General features: G+C 39.8%; 1 protein-coding gene across 2 annotated transcripts in view; it reads left to right on the forward strand.

Annotated features, from left to right (window-relative positions):
• The window catches only part of LOC115213485 (condensin-2 complex subunit H2), a 43,571-nt gene that overhangs the window by 6,302 nt on the left and 14,176 nt on the right, over window positions 1-23,093 (forward strand). For both annotated transcript variants that reach the window (XM_029782481.2, XM_029782480.2), the window contains exons 3-12: window positions 1,569-1,667; window positions 3,542-3,597; window positions 9,924-10,002; window positions 11,702-11,761; window positions 12,354-12,433; window positions 15,290-15,429; window positions 15,718-15,845; window positions 16,008-16,100; window positions 18,403-18,472; window positions 21,114-21,245. In XM_029782481.2, coding sequence (XP_029638341.1) covers window positions 1,569-1,667; window positions 3,542-3,597; window positions 9,924-10,002; window positions 11,702-11,761; window positions 12,354-12,433; window positions 15,290-15,429; window positions 15,718-15,845; window positions 16,008-16,100; window positions 18,403-18,472; window positions 21,114-21,245 — 937 coding nt within the window. The remainder of the gene's footprint in view (window positions 1-1,568; window positions 1,668-3,541; window positions 3,598-9,923; window positions 10,003-11,701; window positions 11,762-12,353; window positions 12,434-15,289; window positions 15,430-15,717; window positions 15,846-16,007; window positions 16,101-18,402; window positions 18,473-21,113; window positions 21,246-23,093) is intronic.

Here is a 23,093-nt window from a genome sequence, read left to right on the forward strand (position 1 = left end):
TATGGCTAAAACTCTGAGTAAGAACCCACTGTATGATAACCAAAAGACCAGTATTGTAACCTAATATGATCTTGTCTAGCTTTATTGAAGTGAAGATGACTCTAGGCAGATAATAAGTATAGAAATATTACCTTTTGGTATTAATGTTGCTTTTGTCGATAATAATTATTTTTTCAGATAATATATCATCAGTATCATATAATGTCTACTTTTCCATGGCTTGATTGGATCAGGTGAAACATTTTCATTTCATTGAAACATTTTCTATAGCATGATACGCTTCTTGTTGCCAACCCTCACCTGTTTCCAATCAAGGTAATATTACTCATTGGTCAGGTGTGTTTAGCACAGAAGACAAGAAACAAATGACTCAAGTTGTATGATGGCGACTGAGAATCGCCATGTCCACCTCTTCTGCAAGTTCCATCCATTTTACACCACTGATAGCCTCCATGTATGTATGTCATCATCATCATCATCATCATCATCCTTTAGCGTCTGTTTCTCGTGCTGGCATGCACAGGTAGTCTTCTCTTTTGCACATTACATCTGATGCTTCTTAGATTCAGTTTTTTCTCAGCCATATCAAATGGTGGTTCCAAATGGAACCACCATTTGATATCAAGACAAAGATACACAAACACACACGCGTGCACACGCATACATGCAACAGTTTTTTTTTTGGTATCTGTCTACCAACTCCACTCACAAAGAGTTGGTTGGCCCCATGGATATAGTAAAAGAAGCTCAAGGTGCCACCCAGTGAGACTGAACCTGATACCATATGGTTGGGAAGCAAGCTTCTTAACCACAGTTATACATACTTATCCATACTCATATATTCACACTAACATTTATAAACAAGTGTTGAGAAGTATAGACTAACACATTGCCTCATAAAAATGAAACCAAGCCCTTTTTATATCCTGACAAATGTGCTTACCATTGCACTACCTGACAGGAGACATCGTTCCTCCTCAAAAACAAGCATTTGAATGCTGTCTTTACAATCCCAAGCTTTTATTTCAACATAAATCCATCACAAACTCTTTACTCTTTACTCTTTACTCTTTACTCTTTACTCTTTACTCTTTTACTTGTTTCAGTCATTTGACTGCGGCCATGCTGGAGCACCGCCTTTGGTCGAGCAAATCGACCCCGGGACTTATTCTTTTGTAAGCCCAGTACTTATTCTATCAGTCTCTTTTGCCGAACCACTAAGTGACGGGGACATAAACACACCAGCATCGGTTGTCAAGCAATGCTAGGGGGACAAACACACATACACACATATATATATATATATATACATATATACAACAGGCTTCTTTCAGTTTCCGTCTACCAAATCCACTCACAAGGCATTGGTCGGCCCGGGGCTATAGTAGAAGACACTTGCCCAAGATGCCACGCAGTGGGTCTGAACCCGGAACCATGTGGTTGGTTAGCAAGCTACTTACCACACAGCCACTCCTGTATATATGATGTATCATTATTAATTTTTAAATGTTTTTTATTTGTTTGTTTTTTAAAGAAAATATAACAGTTTGTATTTCTTTCTTTTTCAGTTGGAAAATGTAGCTATAACCTTTGACGGTGGGCGAACGATGAACTTTGCCGAAGCTGCACTTCTCATTCAAGGTTCAACGTGTGTCTATAGTAGAAAGGTGAGGGAAGATTTATGGTTGTTTCACTATAAAATCTGTCGTTAGAGTAAAAAGAGAAAGCAATAAAATGTGTAATGAAACTGTTTTTATGATACAGTCATCTTCACCATCATTTAACATATATTCTCCCATGCATTCATGAGTAGGATGGTTGACATGAGCCGGTCAGGTAGGAAATATCTACCTTAGGCTACTGTGTCTGTTTTGGTAAGGATTTTACAGTTGGCTGCCCTTCCTAACACCAACCACTCTGCAGAGTGGACTCAGTGCTTTTCACATGGCACTAGCACAGGCGAGGTTAGTTTTGGCATTATTTCTACGGCTGGATGCCCTTCCTAATGCCAACCACTCCGTGAGTGTTGTGGGTGCTTTTTACGTGCCATCCGCACAGGTGCCAGACGGCCCTTCCAAATGCCAACCATGTTACAGTGTCCACTGGATGCTTTTAACATGGCACCAACACTGTCATAGTAACCAAGCAGTTCATAAGACAAGGAATTATGAGAGGAGCAGGGCATTTGAGGAGGGGAACTTCAGAGGACGAAAGGTTAAAGTGTGATAAAGAGACAGAAGCAGGTGTCTTGTCACAACTGAGAGGGCGTTAGGGGAAGTGATCCAGCATCAGATGATGAAAGGTTAGTGTAACAGAGAAATAGACAGGCAGAAATTGGTGTCTTGCTATAGAGGAGGTACATGGTTACCCAGGGGGTGAGAGAAAAGAGAATGAGAGAGAGGTGCAAGAAAGTGGCCAGAATTAAGTGTGCTGATGTAAAGGAGATAGTTGGTTACCTGGTCAGAGAAAAATACAAGAGAAAGTGAGAGAGAGTAGGAAACAGCAAAAGGGAGAGCTGAATTGAGTGCTAGGGTATATTCATGAGTAACAAGGATCTAAGCATTGAAATTAGATAGAAAAATAGTGTGTGGGTGGAGCAGCGATACAGTGAGCAGGGCAGTGAAGGCAAGAAAGAGGACTGGCAAACAATCATAATTTATGAAGTGGAAATGCAAGAAAGAGAAATTTTGCAGATAGAAGTTTCTTCAGGTGGAGCAGGTGAAGTGTTGTTACCTGTTGGTGGGACACAACTCTTCTAGCATTTAATGTCTTTTCCTTACTAGCATGGGTAAGATGGTTTGCCAGGCTCCTATCTGTTTTGGCTTGGTTTCCTAATGCCAATCACTCCACAGAGTGCACTGGATGCCTTTTACATGTCACCTGCACAAATGCCTTTTACATGTCACTGGCATGGGTGCCTTTTATGTGTCACTGGCACAGATGCCATTTACGAGTCACCATTACTTGTCATGACTATGATTTCACTTAGCTTGACACTGTCCATGGCTATGATATCTTTATATATAAAAGTGAGGTTGTGTGCTGTCTGTCTCCTACGATTTAGATTCCTAACTACTCCCACATTTTGCGGTGCAGTTTAACCAAAAGCGGGTATCTTATAGTCGTGATTCATATCGAGCCCTTCTGGGTATTAGTGCGCGTCTACGATGGATCTACGATTTAAAAAAAATTTACCATCAATTTTTCCCAGTTTTAATGCATTTTTGGCATATATAAGGGAAGTAACTCTCTAAAAATTTATTATTAAATCTCAGAACGTAAAAAACTACAGTAACACCCCCCTTTGTGGTTAGCCATATTGAGATGGCTATTATACTTTACATCTCTAAAAATGCTTATATAGTTATTTCCCTTACAAACCCGAGCAACGCTGGGCGATACTGCTAGTATTTTATATAGCCAAAGTCCAGCAGATTAATGTGAGCAATTCTAACTTGAATATAATTAATTTAAAGTAATACCTTCTTTTAAGATTCCTTTTGTGTTTTATTAACATATTTTGTTATTTTTCTTGTTTCAGGTTGAATATTTATATGCATTAGTTTATGAAGTCTTGGATCTTTTGGTTAACAAAAGGTAAATAATACTTAACTTGCAAAATCTGTTTTAAAATTTAACTTTTCTGTTTCTTGTCTTTTAAGTTATTTACTTATTTTCAACATCGTTGTCATTATCCTTCTTATAATGCCATCTTTTCCATGCTTGCATGGGCCATACAAGTCATTAAAGCAGATTTGTGGTAATTCCTTCTGGGTTCAAATGCTTCCAGGGTTGACTTTCCTTTCATCCTTTCAGGGTCAATAAAATGAGTACCAGTTGAGAACTGGGGTTGATGTTATCGACTTAGCCCCTACTCAGAAATTGCTGGCCTTATAACAAAATTTGAAACCAACATTTCCACTTGGTCAGACATACTTTTCGTGGAAAATTGGAAACGAAGGACACTGCTTGTATGACTGATATTCATTTACAATTATTACACGATGTCAAAACAGGGAGATACTAACACACACACACACACACACATATATAATAATAATAATAATAATAATAATAAGTAACAACAAAAGAATGAGACCTTGATATTAGAATAGAGGATTATTTATATATATTATAATTTAGAACAAATAGTAAAAGGTTGTCATTTTAGTGCTCGGAGTTTTGAATGTCAGAGCGAAGAGCTATGATACACTCTTGTCAGCTACTAATGGCAACAGATGCTATGAAAAACTGTTGAAGAAAAGGGAAGTTACTCTAATAGGTAGAAAAAGGAAAAGGATAAAAAATACATGCAACCATATTCTCACAATACATAGACATAAACCTCCTGCATTCACAACAGCTATATACGTACACACTCACACAAACGTATATGTATATGCTCATACACACACATATATATATATATGTATATGTGTACGCAACCTCAACCTCATATACACATAAGTGCTTACATGCATATATGTAACATAGTACATATATATTTAGACATTTATACGTATATATATATATATACAGACCTACATTCACACTCCTGCATATATACAAGCATATGCATTTCCGTATAAATGAAAGTTGCACATATGCACCAGACACAGTCTTACATTCATATACATACATATACACATTCACAGACAGACACCTACACACACACACAATTAAAAAGGAAAAAATGAAAAAAATATGTATAAAAAAATTTTTAATTAATGGAAGTTGTGCAGGAACATAGAAGAAATGTGGATTCTAACTGTGATCTTGTGGGGCCCAAAACTATAACAGGTATTTTGTGATGTGTGGACATGATCCAAAAAGTTCAGCCCTTGAATTTAAACATGTAGTGGGGTCCAAGGAACTTTTTCAGATGAGCCATCTTTCCATATTACAAAGACCGTACTTGCCGCTACTTTTGGTATGTTTACACATGGCTAAGATCTGACTGGAAATTTTGTAGTTGACATCTTGTCCTTTTAAAAACCACACTTAACTGGTTAATTTGGTAGTTTTTCATTTATTCCAGTGTCTGAAGCTTAAGATGTAATTGTTGAATCTTGCTTCGAAATTTCCCTCTGTGAGACGCACATATCTCTTGGATGAAACTGTATTATTGGTGCTCGTGAAATTTACGGTGGCTTCATAGATAATGACCTCGGTCATACAGGCTCCATTTAGTGGGCACAAGTCTTTCTCCGTGCATGAACAGTTTTTCAATGGTTTTCCATAGTGTCTGTTGCCATAAATACCCAGTGTGCTATTCACTCTCTGCTCCGAGTACTATAATGACAACCTTTTACTGCTCTAAATTATAACACACACACACACACACACATACATATATAGTGGGTGCTTTTTACGTGCCACCGGCACAGGTATCACAACTACAATTTCCATTTGATTTTTTTTTTTATGTTGAGGCCTCCTCAAGCACAGCAGGTCGTCCTGTGATCCAAGGCACTTTGGAAGGGCTGGGGCTTCTATGTAAAGCTGGTGCAGGAAACAGCCATGAACTCACGTGATTTGTTGGGTCTTCACAGTCACAGCATATCTCCAGAGGTCTCGATCTTTCGTCATTGCCTCTGTGAGACCCAATGTTCGAAGGTCATGCTTCACCACCTCATCCCATGTCTTCCTGGGTCTACCTCTACCCCGGATTCCTTCAACTGTTTGGGAGTGGCACTTCTTCACACATCGCTCCTCATCCATCCGTAGTACATGACCATACCAATGCAAGCGTCTCTCTTGCACACCACATCCAATGCTTCTTATGTCCAGCATTTCTCTCAGGGCGTTACACTTTGTCATGTGTGCACACTAACATTACACATCCAGTGGATCATGCTAGCTTCATTTCTTTCAAGCCTATGCATGTCCTCTGCAGTCACAGCCCATGTTTCACTGCCATGAAGCATGGCAGTTCGCACACATGCGTCGTACAATCTACCTTTCACTCTGAGCGAGAGACCCTTTGTTGCCAGTAGGGGTAGTAGCTTTCTAAACTTTGCCCAGGCTATTCTTATTCTAGTGATAACACTCTCTGAGCATCCACCCCCACTACTAACTTGGTCACCTAGGTAGCGAAAACTATCAACTACTTTTAGTTTCTCCCCCAGGAGTGTAATGGAATGTTTTCTGAGTATCAATGGTGTCTATTGCACCTGTGCATCTGCCGCACACGAAAGCTACCTTCTTGGTTAATTTTCCTTTGATGGTGCTGCCCCTCTTATGTGTCCATAGCTTACACTGGGTACATCTTATGGAGTTTCTACCTACACCTTTTCTACAAATTGAGCAGGGCCACCTTCCTGAAGGGGTGTGTGGTGTGTTTGCCTTGCTACTTACTATAACTTTGGTCTTTGCTACATTGACTCTAAAACTAGCTTCCACACCTGAAATTTCTTTTCTAGTTCCAGTAGTGATTCTGTTATGAGGGCCAGGCGTTGGACAAAATAATGGAGACACCTTAAAATTTCAAACAAGTTTATTTCAATATGGAGTAGGACTGCCTTTGGCAGTAATTACAGATTGAATTCTAAGAGGTATGGACTCATACAAGGTTTGAATTGTTTCCAAAGGAATTTTTGTCCATTCTTCAGTTAAAACAGTCTCCAGTTCTTGTAGTGATGATGGTGGAGGATATCAACTCCTTACTTGTTTTTCTAAAATGCACCATAAATCATCATCATCGTTTAACGTCGTTTAGTAATATTGAGATCTGGGGACTGTGGTGGCCAGATAAGATGTTCAACTTCACTAGAATGTTCCTTGTGCTATTCAGTAACAACTCTAAGGCCTTTTGATTCTAAACCTTGCTTCCACACCTGAAATTTCTTCTCTAGTTCTGGTAGTGATTCTGCTATGAGCACCAGGTCGTCAGCATAGAGGAGCTCCCAGGAGCAACCCATCTTGGATTCCTCTGTTATTGCCTGGAGGACTAAGATGAATAAAAGGGAACAGAGGGCTGATCCTTGGTGGACCCCTACTTCTACCTGGAATTCTTCATTATGCTCATTGCCAATCCTAACCTTACTAACGGCCTCTCTGTATAGGGCCTGTACAGCCCTTATTAACCATTCGTCAATCCCCAGTTTCCGCATCAATCACCAGATAAGGGATCGGGGGATCCTGGCAAAGGCTTTCTCCAAGTCCACAAAAGTTAAGTACAGGGGTTTATCTTCAGCTTGGTAGTTCTCCTGTAGTTGTCAAACCAGGAATATAGCATCAGTGGTGCTTCTACCTGGCACAAAAACGAACTGCATCTCATCTAAGCAAATTCTCTCCCTAATGAGATGGGCTATGATCCTCTCCATGACCTTCATCACCTGATCCAGCAGTTTGATACCCCTGTAGCAGTTGACTATGGTGCTGCTACCCCAGTCATTGGGTATGACTCCATCATGAACTACCTGGTTTACAATGCAGGTGACTAGGCCATAGCCCACACCACCAGATATTTTAAGCATCTCAGCAGTGATTCCTGATGGGCTGGGGGCTTTTCCTGGCTTCATACCCTTAATTGCTTTATCTACCAGGGAGCTGTCTATTTGGATAGCTAGTCCCTCTACTGGGTCAACATTTGGCAGGCTCTCTTCCCATTCATTCTCCGTGTTCAGCAGTCTTTCATAATGACTTCTCCAAACTTCTTTCTTTTCAGAATCATTAAAAGCAAGTGCACCATCATCCATGCAGACACACTTCTCTCATCTATTTTCATTCCTCCATTTCACTCCCTATTTCGTATCTTATCTAAATTAACTATTGTTTAACCATTTTCTCACACCGTCTCCGATGAAGGGATATAATAAATATCCTGGAAACAGCTGAAAGACCTTCTATTTATAAATATTCTAAAATCTTCACAGCCTTTGTTTTTTTTTTATCTCATTCTGAAAAAAAGATTTTGTATATATACACACGCTGATATATGACCTATGTTGGAGGCCTTATTTGCATAACCACCAAACCTGGAGTTTAACTATGGTCTATCCATTGCACTTACTCAGTATTACCTGACACCATTACCTCTCATAACCTATATATATATATATATATATATATATATATATATATATATATATATATATATGTATAGCCACTACACACATTTTTTTTCTCTCCTTGTTTTTTCTGTGTCCCTTTCTGTAGAAGAGCTTTGGCTCGAAACATAAAAGACTTTTTCTATTCCTGAACGTTATACTAATACATCTGTTTGTTTTGTACACCACCTGTCTTCGTCTTTTGTTTTTTTCGTAAACTCTCCCTATATATATATACATATATATAGGTGCTGGCATGGTTGATTTTTTTTCATCTTTGCCAGGTTTTAAAAAGAGTCATTTTAGAGACCAATGCTTTACTAAAATTTAAGATTACTGAATAGAGTGTCTTTGGAAAATCATTTACCTGTATTGTAGCATTCAAATTTCAAATCTTCCAAGAAATGAAAAATATGTACTGATTGATAAGCCTGCTCTAGATCTTGTTCGTAACCAAGGAGAGACATCTGTCAACCTTGTTAACACAAGGAGATTTATTCTTGCATATTTTGTGTATTGAACAATCTATCTCTTAGTTGCAACTGGCAGAGAAATTAATAGTAAAAATCTTTGGTGGGATTTGACTCCATCATCTATTCTCAGTTTTTAGCTCAAACACATATCTTATATATATACACACACTGATATATAACCTACACATATCACACCAGTCCTTTTTCCTAGTGACTTATTGACTGCATTATATGAAATTAATGAAATGCTATTTTGCTTGGATGAGGATTTAACATTTTAAATTCCCTGCAGATAACAATCTAAATTAACAGTTGCTAGAATGGGGGAGAATAATAATAGAAAAAGTCGCCTGGCCTCCGTGCCGGTGGCACGTAAAAAGCACCATCCGTCCGTGGCCGTTTGCCAGCTCCATCTGGCTCCTGTGCGGGTGGCATGTAAAAAGCACCCACTACACTCTCGGAGTGGTTGGCGTTAGGAAGGGCATCCAGCCGTAGAAACACTGCCAGATCAGACTGGGTCTGATGCAGCCTTCTGGCTTCACAGATCCCAGTTGAACTGTCCAACCCATGCTAGCATGGAAAGCGGATGCTAAATGATGATGATGATGAGATGGATTCCTGTTGACTTTAATACCTCTGTCTCTACATTGTTGGACATAGTTTGCATATTTGCAGAATGAATGATGACATTTCATAATGATAATCATTAGCTGGTGTCTAATTTTTTTGTACATGAGAAAACTGAAAGCTTATTGATCTATTTTGTTCAATTTACAAGATAATATTTAGTACTTATTCTATCGGTCTCTTTTGCCGAACCGCTAGATAACACACCAGTATCGGTCGTCATGCAATGCTAGGGGGACAAACACAGACACACAAACACACACACGCATATATATATATACATATATACGACGAGCTTCTTTCAGTTTCCGTCTACCAAATCCACTCACAAGGCATTAGTCGGCCCGAGGCTATAGTAGAAGACACCTGCCCAAGGTGCCATGCAGTGAGTCTGAACCCGGAACCATGTGGTTGGTAAACAAGCTACTTGCCACACAGCCACTCCTGCACCTGGTTCATAATTAATGACCTTTTTTTTTTTTTGTTGTAAATTAAATTTAAAAAAACAGTCATTAATTAAACATCAACCCAATAGAATATAATAAAATTTCTGATTTCCGAAATATGAATTGTTACCTTTCTGTTGATGCTGTCCTTGTTCTGATGCTCATTTCTGCTATTTTCCTAAGTATTTCATGTCTTTCATGTCTTTTCCATTGCTATTCAACAGAAGAAAGGATTAGCATCTCGGCTGCAACAATAGAAGTTTAGTTTTCATTTCTATACTCATCAGCTTATGTTTTTATTGCTTTCTTCTTCTTCTCAATTCTAGACGGAATAAACAGAGCAATGACAAAGGTGACAATGCAGCCGATGACCCTGATGTCACATTTGGTGGAGATGACTTAGAGGTATGTCAGAGTTCATCTTACTTTCAACTCAATGAAATGCTAAGTATTTTGCCCAGTGTGCTAACGATTCTGCCATCTTGCCACCCTTACAACCATTGAGTCCAGCCCACTTATGCATGCCTTTCCTCCCTTGGACACACAAAGACCTGTTGAGGCAAGCGAAGTCGATATCGAACCTCATCCGACGACAGGCACCCATGCCAACCCCCTTTTGCTTGCGAAGACCTGTTGGGGCAAGTGAAATCGAAATCGGAATCGAAATTGAACCAATCCTATGACTGGCACCCGGCAGATGCCAGGACCCCTGGACTGGTGGTACGTAAAAAGCACTATCCGAATCGTGGCTGATGCCAGCGCCGCCTCGACTGGCACGTAAAAAGCACCATCCGAATCGTGGCCGATGTCAGTGCCGCCTCGACTGGCTTCCGTGCCAGTGGCACGTAAAATGCACCAATCCGACCGTGGCCGTTGCCAGCCTCGCCTGGCACCTGTGCCGGTGGCACGTAAAAAGCACCCACTACACTCACGGAGTGGTTGGCATTAGGAAGGGCATCCAGCTGTAGAAACACTGCCAGATCAGACTGGAGCCTGGTGCAGCCTTCTGGCTTCCCAGACCCCAGTTGGACCGTCCAACCCATGCTAGCATGGAGAACGGACGTTAAACGATGATGATGATGATGATGATGACTGACATTGAGGAGTTGGTCTGGCAAAATTATTAATTCTTGCATGTTCTGAAATCAAGTCCTGCTAAAGTTAGCATTACTTTTCAACTCCTGTAGGCTCAATACCATATTTTCCTGGCATACAAGTCAAATTTATCAGACCAAACACATTGCTAAAATTGCCAAGAAGGCTGAGGGTGTCTTGGCATCACTCACCAAGTCCTTTGTGAGCCGCTCTCCGGCTATCTATCTGCGGCTTTATATAGCTATGGTACGACCTCACCTGGAATTTGCATCACCGGTCTGGAACCCCTATCTTGCCCAGGATATTAATCATCTAGAAGCTGTTCAGTGACGTGCAACCAAGAAAATACCCTCCATCAGGCATTTGCCATATTCAGAACACCTTGCTTCCCTGGGCATGGATACATTGAAACTCCGACGTCTGGCAGCTGACTTGGCAGACACCCATAAAATTATTAACCATCTGAGCGCCTTTTCAAACTCCACCTGTCTAACACCTGTGGACATGTTTACAAAGTCAGAAAACAGCACAGCTCCCATGACTTTCGGAAACATTTTTTCAGGCTGAGAGTTGCTGAAGCATGGAACAAACTGCCGGCATCAGTTGTTAGTTGTCGGAGTACTGCATCCTTCAAAACTTCCATGCTTTCTGAGATTCGCCAACACTACACCTGATTTTCTCCCCTCCATACACATGCAAGCATGTATCTGACTCATACACTGTTCACTTTCCAGATATTTGTACATTTACTGCATGTACTTTATATGCACTTTTGACAAGTTGTGGTGCGCCTCAGCACTGTATACAATAATTTCATTATTATTATTATTATTATTATAAAATTTACAGCCCCAAAAAAGGTAGGATGCCAACTTGTATACCAGAAAATATGATGAGTCTTTTACTGGAGTCATTTCAGTCAATGATGCTCCACCCACAACAAATTTGTAGCCTTGTGCCATTGTAAGAACTACTTCTACATTGTATTTTGAAATTCTTTCTTCTTCAGCTCTTGCCTCTGGATGATATTGAAACCAGTAATGTGACGATGAAAGAAAAGAATGATAAGGTTTGTTCCCAGAGTGTATAACATTTTTTTGTAATTGTCTTTTCCTTGAGAAATTTTTATTGTCATATAGAAATAAATTTTAGGTGAAATCAACTGAAGGAAAATATAATTATATATATAAAATAAAACTAAAATATGTATTTGATATAACACTTACTAATGTGATTAGAAGATTGTTAATCCTGTTACTGGCATGGCATCTTCGTAAATGTATATAAGGACACAGGAAAAATGTGTCAAAGCCATCAGGAGGCGTCGATGCTTCCTAAGGCTAAACAGCGGTGGTGTACCCCCCTACTGTCACGTTCCTGTTAGATTGACAGTATACAACCATTCTATCGCCCCACCACTGTACATGCCTCTACGAGAGATTTAGAAATTTAGTATTTCTGATATTCTTTTTGTTTTTGTTGAAGTAGCTTTTATCTTTGTTATGAATTGTGGGTGGGATGGGAACTCTGGGTGAACTGTTTTGTTTTATTTTAAATCAGAGGGTGTATATCAGTACTGTCTAAATTTTGTATTACTTCTTTTGTAACAATAGTTTTAAATGATTGTATATGGCCTAATACTGATAGCCTTCTTTTACCAGGAGATTGGAACTATTCCGAGACGGCCTATGTCTATGGTGCCATTAGGAGAAGAAGAAAAGGGAAATGATCCATTACTTAGGTTAGTCTTTGTTATTATTATTATTATTATTAAAGCAGTGTGCTGGCAGAATTGTTAACACACTGGGCAAAATGCTTAGTGGTATTTTGTCCACTTTTACATTCTGAGTTCAAATTCTGCTGAGGTCGACTTTGCCATTCATCCTTTCAGGGTCGATGAATTAAGTACCAGTGGAACACTGGGGTTGATGTAATCGATTAGTCCCCTTCCACTAAATTTCAGGCCTTGTACCTCTAGTAGAAAGGATTGTTATTATTATTATTATTATTGTTAATTGGTTTAAGGTACTGAGCTGGCAGAATCATTAGCACACCAAACAAAATGCTTGGCAGCATTTCATGTCTTTACATTCTGAGTTCAAATTCTGCTGAGATTGACTTTACCTTTTACTCTTTTGGGCTCAAGGAAATAAGTACCAGTTGAGTACTGGGGTTGATATAATTGACTTAACCTCTCCCCTAAATTTGCTGGCCTTGTGCCAATATTTAAAACCATTATTATCAATTGGTTTGATCTGGAAGAAAGGTTCTATGCACATGGCTTTTGCAGGCATAAATAAGACATATGGGATCAGCATGTTGCTAATGAACAAGTGCAGGTTGGTAGCTGCTAGGTTTCCTAGATAGGGAAGATATTTCAGAAAGATAATATTCTTGAGATGTAGGAATTGGTGGAAGGATTAGTCCTGGATCTAGAGTTGGTATGTTATATCATCATAACATCATCATCATCGTTTAACGTCTGTTTTCCATGCTAGCATGGGTTCTAACCCATACTGGCATGGAAAAACCGATGTTAAATAAAATACTGTCTATGTAGAGATTATATTCTATAAACTGTTCCTCCATACTTAATACAAATGTCCTGGTGCCACATAAGAAGCACCCAGTGCGCTCTGCAAAGTGGCACAGGAAGGAAGTGATTGGTGGAGACAGTAGATGGGGGAAGATATCATCATCATTTAGCGTCCACTTTCCATGCTAGCATGGGTTGAACGGTTCAACTGAGGTCTGTGAAGCTGGAAGGCTGCATCAGGCCCAGTCTGATCTGGCAGTGTTTCTACAGCTGGATGCCCTTCCTAACGCCAACCACTCCATGAGTGTAGTGGGTGCTTTTTACGTGCCACACGAACAGGTGCCAGACAGAGCTGGCAAGCGGCCACGGACGGATAGTGCTTTTTATGTGCCACGCGAGGCTGGCAACGGCCACGATCGGATGGTGCTTTGTACGTGCCACCGGCATGGGGGCCAGGCGAGGCTGGCAACGGCCACAAACGGATATCGTGTAACTCAATTTTTGTCCTTGGGTAACAACTGTCATTTCCTATTTGCTTACTCCTAGAAACTATGAAAAATGGCTAATACTTCCTTCAAACCTTGCTTTTGTTACAATATTTATTCAAACCCCAAAGAATCTTCCTCAACATATGGCTATGATGCACCTCTCTCCACACCTGCTCATGATCAGAGATGCTCACATTGTCAGCCACTAAGGAACATTCTCAAGTGGTTAAAGTCAAACAACTGACAAGCAAATCTGTGTTATTTAAGCCAAATATTTGCTGTAACAATATTTCTGCTTCAGCAGCTCAGCACTAAATCTGCCTGAAATGTAATGGAAAATAGGTCAGTTTCAAAACATTGATGTCCATGTGACAAAAGCAATTTTTGAAAGGAATAGTAGTCATTTCTTTTGGTTTCTTCTAGATAGAAGCAAACAGGAAATTATACTTACTGATCAAAGACAAATTTAAAAGTTTTGTTACACCGTGTAATTCATTGAATATGGTGTATGTGCACACGTGTCTCTTTTTATTGGTGTAGTGTCATGTTTGTGTCTTGCTGTAGTTTGTTGATGTTGAGTTTAAGACATAGAATTAGTGAAGCATGTATATAGTGTAGAAGCAATGAATACCACAATATTTGAAGTGCCGCCTCGACTGGCTTCCGTGCTGGTGGCACATAAAAAGCACCATCCGAATCGTGGCCGAAGCCAGTGCCGCCTCGACTGGCTTCTGTGCTGGTGGCACGTAAAATGCACCAATCCGACCGTGGCGGATGCCAGCCTCGCCTGGCACCTGTGCAGGTGGCACGTAAAAAGCACCCACTACACTCACGGAGTGGTAGGCGTTAGGAAGGGCATCCATCTGTAGAAACATTGCCAGATAAGACTGGAGCCTGGTGCAGCCTTCTGGCTTCCCAGATCCCCAGTCGAACCGTCCAACCCATGCTAGCATGGAGAACGAACGTTAAACGATGATGATGATGATGATGATTTGAAACTGCAAATTAATGTCTTATTAATTATAACAAAATGTATTCCCCTCACTCTGTAGAACTCTTTATTGATTTCGTTGTGTCTATGGAGGGTCATTAGGCCAATATTATTAACACACACACACTGGTTCAATTCCACTCCTTTATTATTAGTTTATTATTGGTCAATTGGTTGAATATCCAACTAACTAATTGATTGTTTGTTTAACTTGGTAAGTCATTTATTTTGTTTTTGTTTGTCAAAGCTCTTTCGTTGCTACTTGTAACCTTTGCAGTGACTTCTGGTTTAGTCCAAAGGTTGCATGTGACAATAAAAGAACTTCAACAAACAAGAACAAAACAAATGACTTACTGTTTGACCAAATTAAACAAACAATCATTTAGTTAGTTGGGTATTTAACCAATTCACTAATAATAAAGGAGTGGAGTTGAACCAGTGGGGGTGTGTTCATAATACTGACATAATGACTCTCTATAGAGAAAAACAAAAAATGTTTCAACACATGAATTCACATAAAGAATCTTGCAATGCAGATAGAAAACTGAAGTAGAATAAGCTCTTTATTGATTGATATTCCAGTAAGACTGGTGAACTTCTTGGAAACCGTAACGACTTCCGACTGAACACAAGTCAAGTCAATTATAACAGTTGTCTTTTACTGGAGGCTTCTGCACATTTCCTGTCTGGCTTACCGAATTCTACCAACAAAGAAACTACGGGTGAGTATGACTTATATTTTGGTTACTGCTCAATGTTAATCTGTAAAAGATGATGCAACATATTTGGTGCAAGCAGTGATTGCAACGTTTGTGTCATGTCAAGCTTCCACTTATTTCTGTTTTTTACATGACGAGCGTGTAGTCTCCTGTCTGATATTAAGTTAGAATTTCATTACACACTACTTTTGTCTGCTTTAAACTCTTTCTAGATTTCACAGCCCTTGAATTGACTCTAAGTCAATATATTTATTTATTTATAGAACAATTTTCTCTCTATTTTTTCATTAGCATCTTCACATGTACCAACAACAATCACCACAGAAAATACTGAATCAAATAACATTGAAAATTACGATAATCCTGTAACTGATGACTCCATAGATGATATTCCTCCTCCACCTGAAGTCTCAACACAGGTATTGTAATTGAACATTATTAGTTTTGGGAAAACCTGGTTGAGACTATTTTAATTTTGTTCTGTAATTAACCAAGTGTTTTTGCAAAAACACATTGATTATTTCAAGAAAAATGATGATGTCTTACTTGATTGTTTCTAAAATACCATTATTTTGGCATAGGTTGTTGAAGAAGATGCGCCAAAACGGAGCTCTGAGCGATTACAAGAAAGAGCCGCCAAAACGAAAGAGAAGATGTCCAAAGATAAAGGAAAAGTATGTAACATGACATAAGTTTTATATGTATTTCTGTCTGTGTGTCTGTGATTATGTAATACAGGAAGAGGTTATACCGTTTGCATTTATCAATTCTTCACTGGATAAGTTACCTTAACCAAATTTGTTCAGAGTCAATTCAGTGTATGTTAACTCCCAAAGTGAAAGCTTTTTATTTAGTCTCTCAGAAGCTAAAATGCCATGCATGCATGTGTTCACAGCTTTTATAATAAAGTATATATAGTTAATTATAACCTCTGACGAGGCCTATGCTTCTTTTAACATACAAGTATTATATTTTTTTAACGCCTACAACCTTAGTATGTTGACATCTATAGGCAATGGAAATTAGATTCACTTTTGACCATAGGCTGAAACAGCTGTAAGAAGTAAGTTTTAGGATTTCAATAATTTATAATATGTCTTTTAAAATCTGTATTTGTTTTATTACCTTATCTATTGATTTATATAATATTTTTGTATGCTTGTGATGTTCCCATTTGTAAAAAGAATAAATAATCTAACATTATATTAGCCATAAGTTGATGAACAAACTAAATCTGTTTCTCCATTTTCTTATTTGTATTATATATATATATAGGCGCAGGAGTGGCTGTGTGGTAAGTAGCTTGCTTACCAACCACATGGTTCCGGGTTCAGTCCCACTGTGTGGCACCTTGGGCAAGTGTCTTCTACTATAGCCTCGGGCCGACCAAAGCCTTGTGGGTGGATTTGGTAGATGGAAACTGAAAGAAGCCCATCATATATATGTATATATATATATGTGCATGTGTGTGTTTGTTCCCCTAGCATTGTTTGACAACCGATGCTGTTGTGTTTATGTCCCCGTTACTTAGCGGTTCAGCAAAAGAGACCGATAGAATAAGTACTGGGCTTACAAAAGAATAAGTCCCGGGGTCGAGTTGCTTGATTAAAGGCGGTGCTCCAGCATGGTCGCAGTCAAATGACTGAAACTAGTAAAAGAGTATATATACATATATAAATGTGCATGTGTGTGTGTACCCTTGCTAGGCAAAACATGATCATAAATGAGCTTCATTATCACCATTGTCATTGTCCTCAAACAGGCTTGGCAACGAGAAGAGTATCTAGCCATAGAAAATTTGCTCCAGCAAATTCTCTCTGGACCTTGTGATCATAGAAAAGTGAATGTTATATATATATATATATATATATATATATATATATATATGTATGTATATATATATGTATTTATTAAGCATAGGCATGGTTGTGTGGTTGAGAAATTTTCTTCTCATCTACTATAGCCCCAGGCTGACCAAAACTTTACAAGTGGATTTGGTTAACAGAAACTGAAAGAAGCTTGTAGGTATTAATGTGTGTGTTTGCATTTGTGAGTTTGTATTTCTCTTGCATTCTCTGGTTTGTAAACAATGAGTTCCTGACGATGTCATTTGCTTGCAGCCTAATGCATAAGCATGTTTGGGCTATTTGAGATGTCTTGGCATGTTATATGCTCTTTGTAAGCAAAAAGGACAAAATAAATCCTGGCTGACTGACTGACTAGCTCTCTCTCTCTCTCTCCTTATATACGAGCTGGCAGAGACGTTAGCACGCCGGTATTTCGTCTGCCGTTATGTTCTGAGTTCAAATTCCGCCGAGGTCAACTTTGCCTTTCATCCTTTCGGGGTCGATAAATAAAGTACCAGTTTCACACTGGGGTTGATGTAATCGACTTAATCCCTTTGTCTGTCCTTGTTTTTCCCCTCTATGTTTAGCCCCTTGTGGGCAGTAAAGAAATATATATACGCATACACATAAAGGCTTTCACATAATTTTTTTTTTTGTACCAAGTTATTTGTCAGCTCCTCCAAATCAGAATGCATTCAGTATTAAAGTTAATTTACCCTAGTACTTTGCCAATTAAAAAAAAGAAGAAAAAAAATGAACTGGAGAGGATATGATATCTTTATATATAAAAGTGAAGTTGTGTGGTGTCTGTCTCCTGCAATTTAGATTCCTAACTACTCCCCCATTTTGCGGTGCAGTTTAACCAAAACCGGGTATCTTATAGTCGTGATTCATATCGAGCCCGTCTGGGTATTAGCGCGCGTCTACGATGAGTCTACGATTTAAAAAAAAATTTACCATAATTTTTCTCCATTTTTAATGCATTTTTTTGCTATGATATAAAGGAAGTAACTCTCTAAAAATGCTTATATAGTTATTTCCCTTACAAACCCAAGCAATGCCGGGCGATACTGCTAGTCAGTCATAAATTGGTTTGTCACTATAGTGTGAAACTTTATTACTTTGCTAGGGTCTCGATCCATGGTTATGTCAAGACCCTTATGAACAGAAAAGTAAAACCGAAAAACCCTTCAAGAAAGGTGAGTATTTTATTAATCTTCAAATATTTTACTGCTCAGATTTCTACTCTGGGATAATTATCACCACTGTCAGTTGGATTATTGTTTACTTATCTTCACCGGTTTCCACCTGTTCTATCATTTCTCAAGAAGAGTAATGTGCCCTTGTTACTTTAACTACAACAATGCTGGAAATTGTATTTTGTGTTTGGAACATTTTACAGTGAGTTAATAAATAGTTAATGAAGAATAAAAGATATATATATATATATATATAATTTAAATAATGAGGGTGATAAATTAAATATTAATTTAATTAATATCAATTTAAAACTAGTAGCCTAGCATATAGAAAAATCTTAAAAATCAGAAAAAATTGCAATACTTGTGTATAGACATGTATATATATGTGTGTGTGTATATATTTATATAATCATCATCATCATCATCATCATCGTTTAACGTCCGTTTTCCATGCTAGCATGGGTTGGACGGTGCAACTGGGGTCTGGGAAGCCAGAAGGCTGCACCAGGTCCAGTCTGATCTGGCAATGTTTCTACGGCTGGATGCCCTTCCTAACGCCAACCACTCCATGAGTGTAGTGGGTGCTTTTTACGTGCCACCCGCACAGGTGCCAGACGAGGCTGGCAAACGGTCACGATCGGATGGTGCTTTTTACGTACCACCAGCACGGAGGCCAGGTGAGGCTGGCAAAGGCCACGGTCGGATGGTGCTTTTTACGTGCCACTGGCACGGGGGCCAGGCGAGGCTGGCAACGGCCACGGTCGGATGGTGCTTTTTACGTGCCACCGGCATGGGGGCCAGGTGAGGCTAGCAACGGCCACGGTCGGATGATGCTTTTTACGTGCCACCGGCACATAATTATAAATTTCCATGGCACTAAGTTTGAATATCAGAAATATAGAGGAAGTTAATTATTTGAACATATTTTTTATTGATTTGTTTGTTAGTGAAACAAGCAGCAGATTAATTAACCATGCATGTAAAACCACAGATCATTGGATGATTGAAAGGAGTCATTAAAACTGAAAACAATATTTCAATGTAGTCTTAAATTATCGACCCTTTTTTGTTTAGTTTCATGAGGAGAAATGGTATTCATCTCAGCCTTTTTTCACACTGGTATCATCAATGTGGTTAATGTTTAGCTTGCTCTTCTGTCTGTTGTTGCCTACAGTAAAAATGAAGAGATGGTGATGCCAGTATTGGTTTTAGAGTTTGTGAGAGTGGGTAGTACTTATTTTATCAACCCTGCAAAAAGGATGAAAAACAGAAGTCGACATCAGCAGAATTTGAACTCAGAACATAACGATGAACAGAATGCCACTTGGTTAACAATTCTGCCAGCTCACCACCTTGAATGGTGTTATCAATATTTTGATTCTTGTTTGAGCAAAAAGCTAATTGTCTATAGGTGAGAGAATAGTTACTGTGTTGATGTACATAATAGGATTTATTTATTAAGTATAATCTACTTGCTTGATACCTCGACCCTTCACTCCCTGTCAAGCATAGGCCATCAACTACTTTGTTCTTGATTCTGGGTTGTCATTTTATACTTCTCTCCTGTTGGATCCTTGCATCTTCCATTCAGATTTTGATGCACCCTGTTGTATGTTTCCCTTAAGAAAGGCCTTCTTCTCCCAAGTCTTGTTGAGTTTGAATTATCATTGATGCTTGTGCAACTTTGCTTCTTCCTAGGTAAGGGTTGTTGGTCCATATTAGTCTGGCCTCTACCCTTTGACCTGTCCAGCATGGGAGGCCCTACTAGAAGTTTGCACTCCACTGGCATAGCTCTGTGTCATTGAGGTACACAAGCCACCAAACTGCAACAAGACTGGACCTTGTGGCAGTTAAGTATAATCTGCTGAGACAGGTTATATTTAATGCTGTTAAGTATTTAGTCCAATCTTTTACCATTTTTTCTAACATCACTACCCAATAAGCCATTAATATTATGGATTTCTTATTTTAATGAGATAAGCTTTGTAACAAAATCAGATATATTTGACAAAATTGACCCAATGTTTTACTAAGTACATGTTTTATTGATTTATTTATTCTGGCATGTAAAAAGCACCATCCGTTCGTGGCTGTTGCCAGCCTCGTCTGGCCCCCGTGCCGGTGGCACATAAAAAGCACCATCCGATCGTGGCCGTTGCCAGCCTCGCCTGGCCCCCGTGCCGGTGGCACATAAAAAGCACCATCCGATCGTGGCTGTTTGCCAAACTCGTCTGGCACCTGTGCCGGTGGCACGTAAAAAGCACCCACTACACTCATGGAGTGGTTGGTGTTAGGAAGGGCATCCAGCCGTAGAAACATTGCCAGATTAGACTGGGCCTGGTGCAGCCTTCTGGCTTCCCAGACCCCAGTTGAACCGTCCATCCCATGCTAGCATGGAAAGCGGACGCTAAACGATGATGATGATGAATGTGTGAAAGATGTGTTGAATTCAGCAGGATTTAAACTTAGAAATGGCTGAAATGCTGTAACGATTACCGCTGCTCTGTACTGTAAAGTACTGATACTGACTGAACGGTAGACAACACCTGCTTCTTTACTATTTCAGACATAAAAGTTTCAAACTGTATGAAAAACTTACCAAACTTGCTGTTGATTTGAATGTCGTCTTTGGTTGCAGGTAAAACTTTCCGAATTCCTGAAATTGTGGATGACAAGAAACAGAAAAGTAGGAAACGGAAAAAAGAGCCAATTGCAGAAGAAAAACCTGAGATTAATTTAGAACCAATTGAAGATTTTGTTGCCAACACCTGTAAGTTTTAATTGTTCTCAAGCCTTTGACGAAGTGGAAGGGGGTATAGCTACACATGGGGTAGAAGACAACTGGACGTTTCTGAGGGACAACCTGCTGAAAGCCGCTGACGAGATCTGTGGCTGGTGCAAAGTCCCCTTAAGACCCAAAATAACATGGTGGTGGAACAATATTGTTGATAGGGCTATTAGACAAAAGAAACAGGCTTGGAAGGCCTGGAAGAATGGTGGTAGCAGGGAAGTGTATCAGACTGCCAGAAGGGAAGCTAGGAGACAGGTCTATCTAGCCAGAGGGGAAGCAGATAAAAGAAAATTTGCCAATGTCCTGCGCCGTGAGGATGAAAGACTTGAGGTATTTCGTGTTGCAAGACAGTGTGTGAGAGAGAATCGAGATGTGGTAGGAGAGAAATGTGTTCGCATGGAGGATGGTTCACTTGCGTTAAATGAGGATGCAAAGAGAGAAGCTTGGAGACGCCACTATGAAAGGTTGCTGAATGAGGAAAATGAATGGGATAAAGAGAGTCTGCCGAATGTTGACCCAACAGAGGGACCAGCTATCCGAGTTGATAGTTCCGTGGTAGCTAAGGCAATTAGAAGCATGAAGACAGGGAAAGCCCCAGGCCCATCAGGAATTACTGCAGAGATGCTCAAAATATCTGGTAGTGTCGGCTATAGCATAGTCACCCGTATAGTTAACCAGGTGATACACGAAGGAGTCATACCCAATGACTGGTGTAGCAGCATAATAGTCAACTGCTACAAAGGTAAAGGCGATGCCCTAGATACATATAACTACAGGGGCATCAAGCTGTTGGATCAGGTAATGAAGGTTACGAAGAGGGTTATAGCCCAGTTAATTAGAGAGAGAGTTAGCTTAGATGATATGCAGTTTGGGTTCGTGCCAGGGAAAAGTACTACTGATGCTATATTCCTGGTAAGACAGCTGCAGGAGAAATACCTAGCCAAAGGTAAGCCCTTGTACCTGGCTTTTGTTGACTTAGAGAAAGCCTTTGACAGGGTCCCCCGATCCCTTATCTGGTGGTCAATGAGGAAACTAGGGATAGATGAATGGTTAGTGAGAGCTGTGCGAGCCATGTACAGAGACGCAGCTAGTAAGGCGAGGGTTGGCAACGAGTACAGTGAAGAATTCCGGGTAGAGGTTGGGGTCCACCAAGGTTCAGTCCTCAGCCCCCTCCTATTTATCATAGTCCTCCAGGCAATAACGGAAGAATTTAAGACAGGATGCCCCTGGGAGCTCCTATATGCTGATGACCTTGCTCTAATTGCTGAGTCACTATCAGAACTGGAGGAGAAGTTTCAGGTGTGGAAACAAGGATTAGAATCGAAGGGCCTTAGAATCAACCTAGCCAAAACCAAAGTCCTAATAAGTAGGAAGGTGGACCAACCACAAACGACTTCAGGTAGATGGCCCTGCTCGATCTGTAAAAAAGGTGTAGGTAGAAACTCTATAAGGTGCACCAAGTGTAAGCTATGGACACATAAGAGGTGCAGCAATGTCAAAGGAAGGCTAACTAAGAAAATAGTTTTTGTCTGTGGCAGATGCTCAGGAGAAATAAACACTGGAAATGTGCAGAGTCCAACTTCTACCACGTTCCAGGGAGACAAACTAGAAGTAGTTGATAGCTTCCGCTACCTAGGAGACCAAGTCAGTAGCGGGGGTGGGTGTGCTGAAAGTGTAACTGCTAGAGTAAGAATAGCCTGGGCAAAGTTTAGAGAGCTCTTACCCCTGCTGGTGACAAAAGGTCTCTCGCTAAGAGTAAAAGGCAGACTATATGATGCGTGTGTACGTACAGCCATGCTACATGGTAGTGAAACATGGGCCGTGACA

The sequence above is a fragment of the Octopus sinensis genome, linkage group LG6 (genome assembly GCF_006345805.1).
Source record: "Octopus sinensis linkage group LG6, ASM634580v1, whole genome shotgun sequence".
NCBI classification, from domain to species: domain Eukaryota; kingdom Metazoa; phylum Mollusca; class Cephalopoda; order Octopoda; family Octopodidae; genus Octopus; species Octopus sinensis.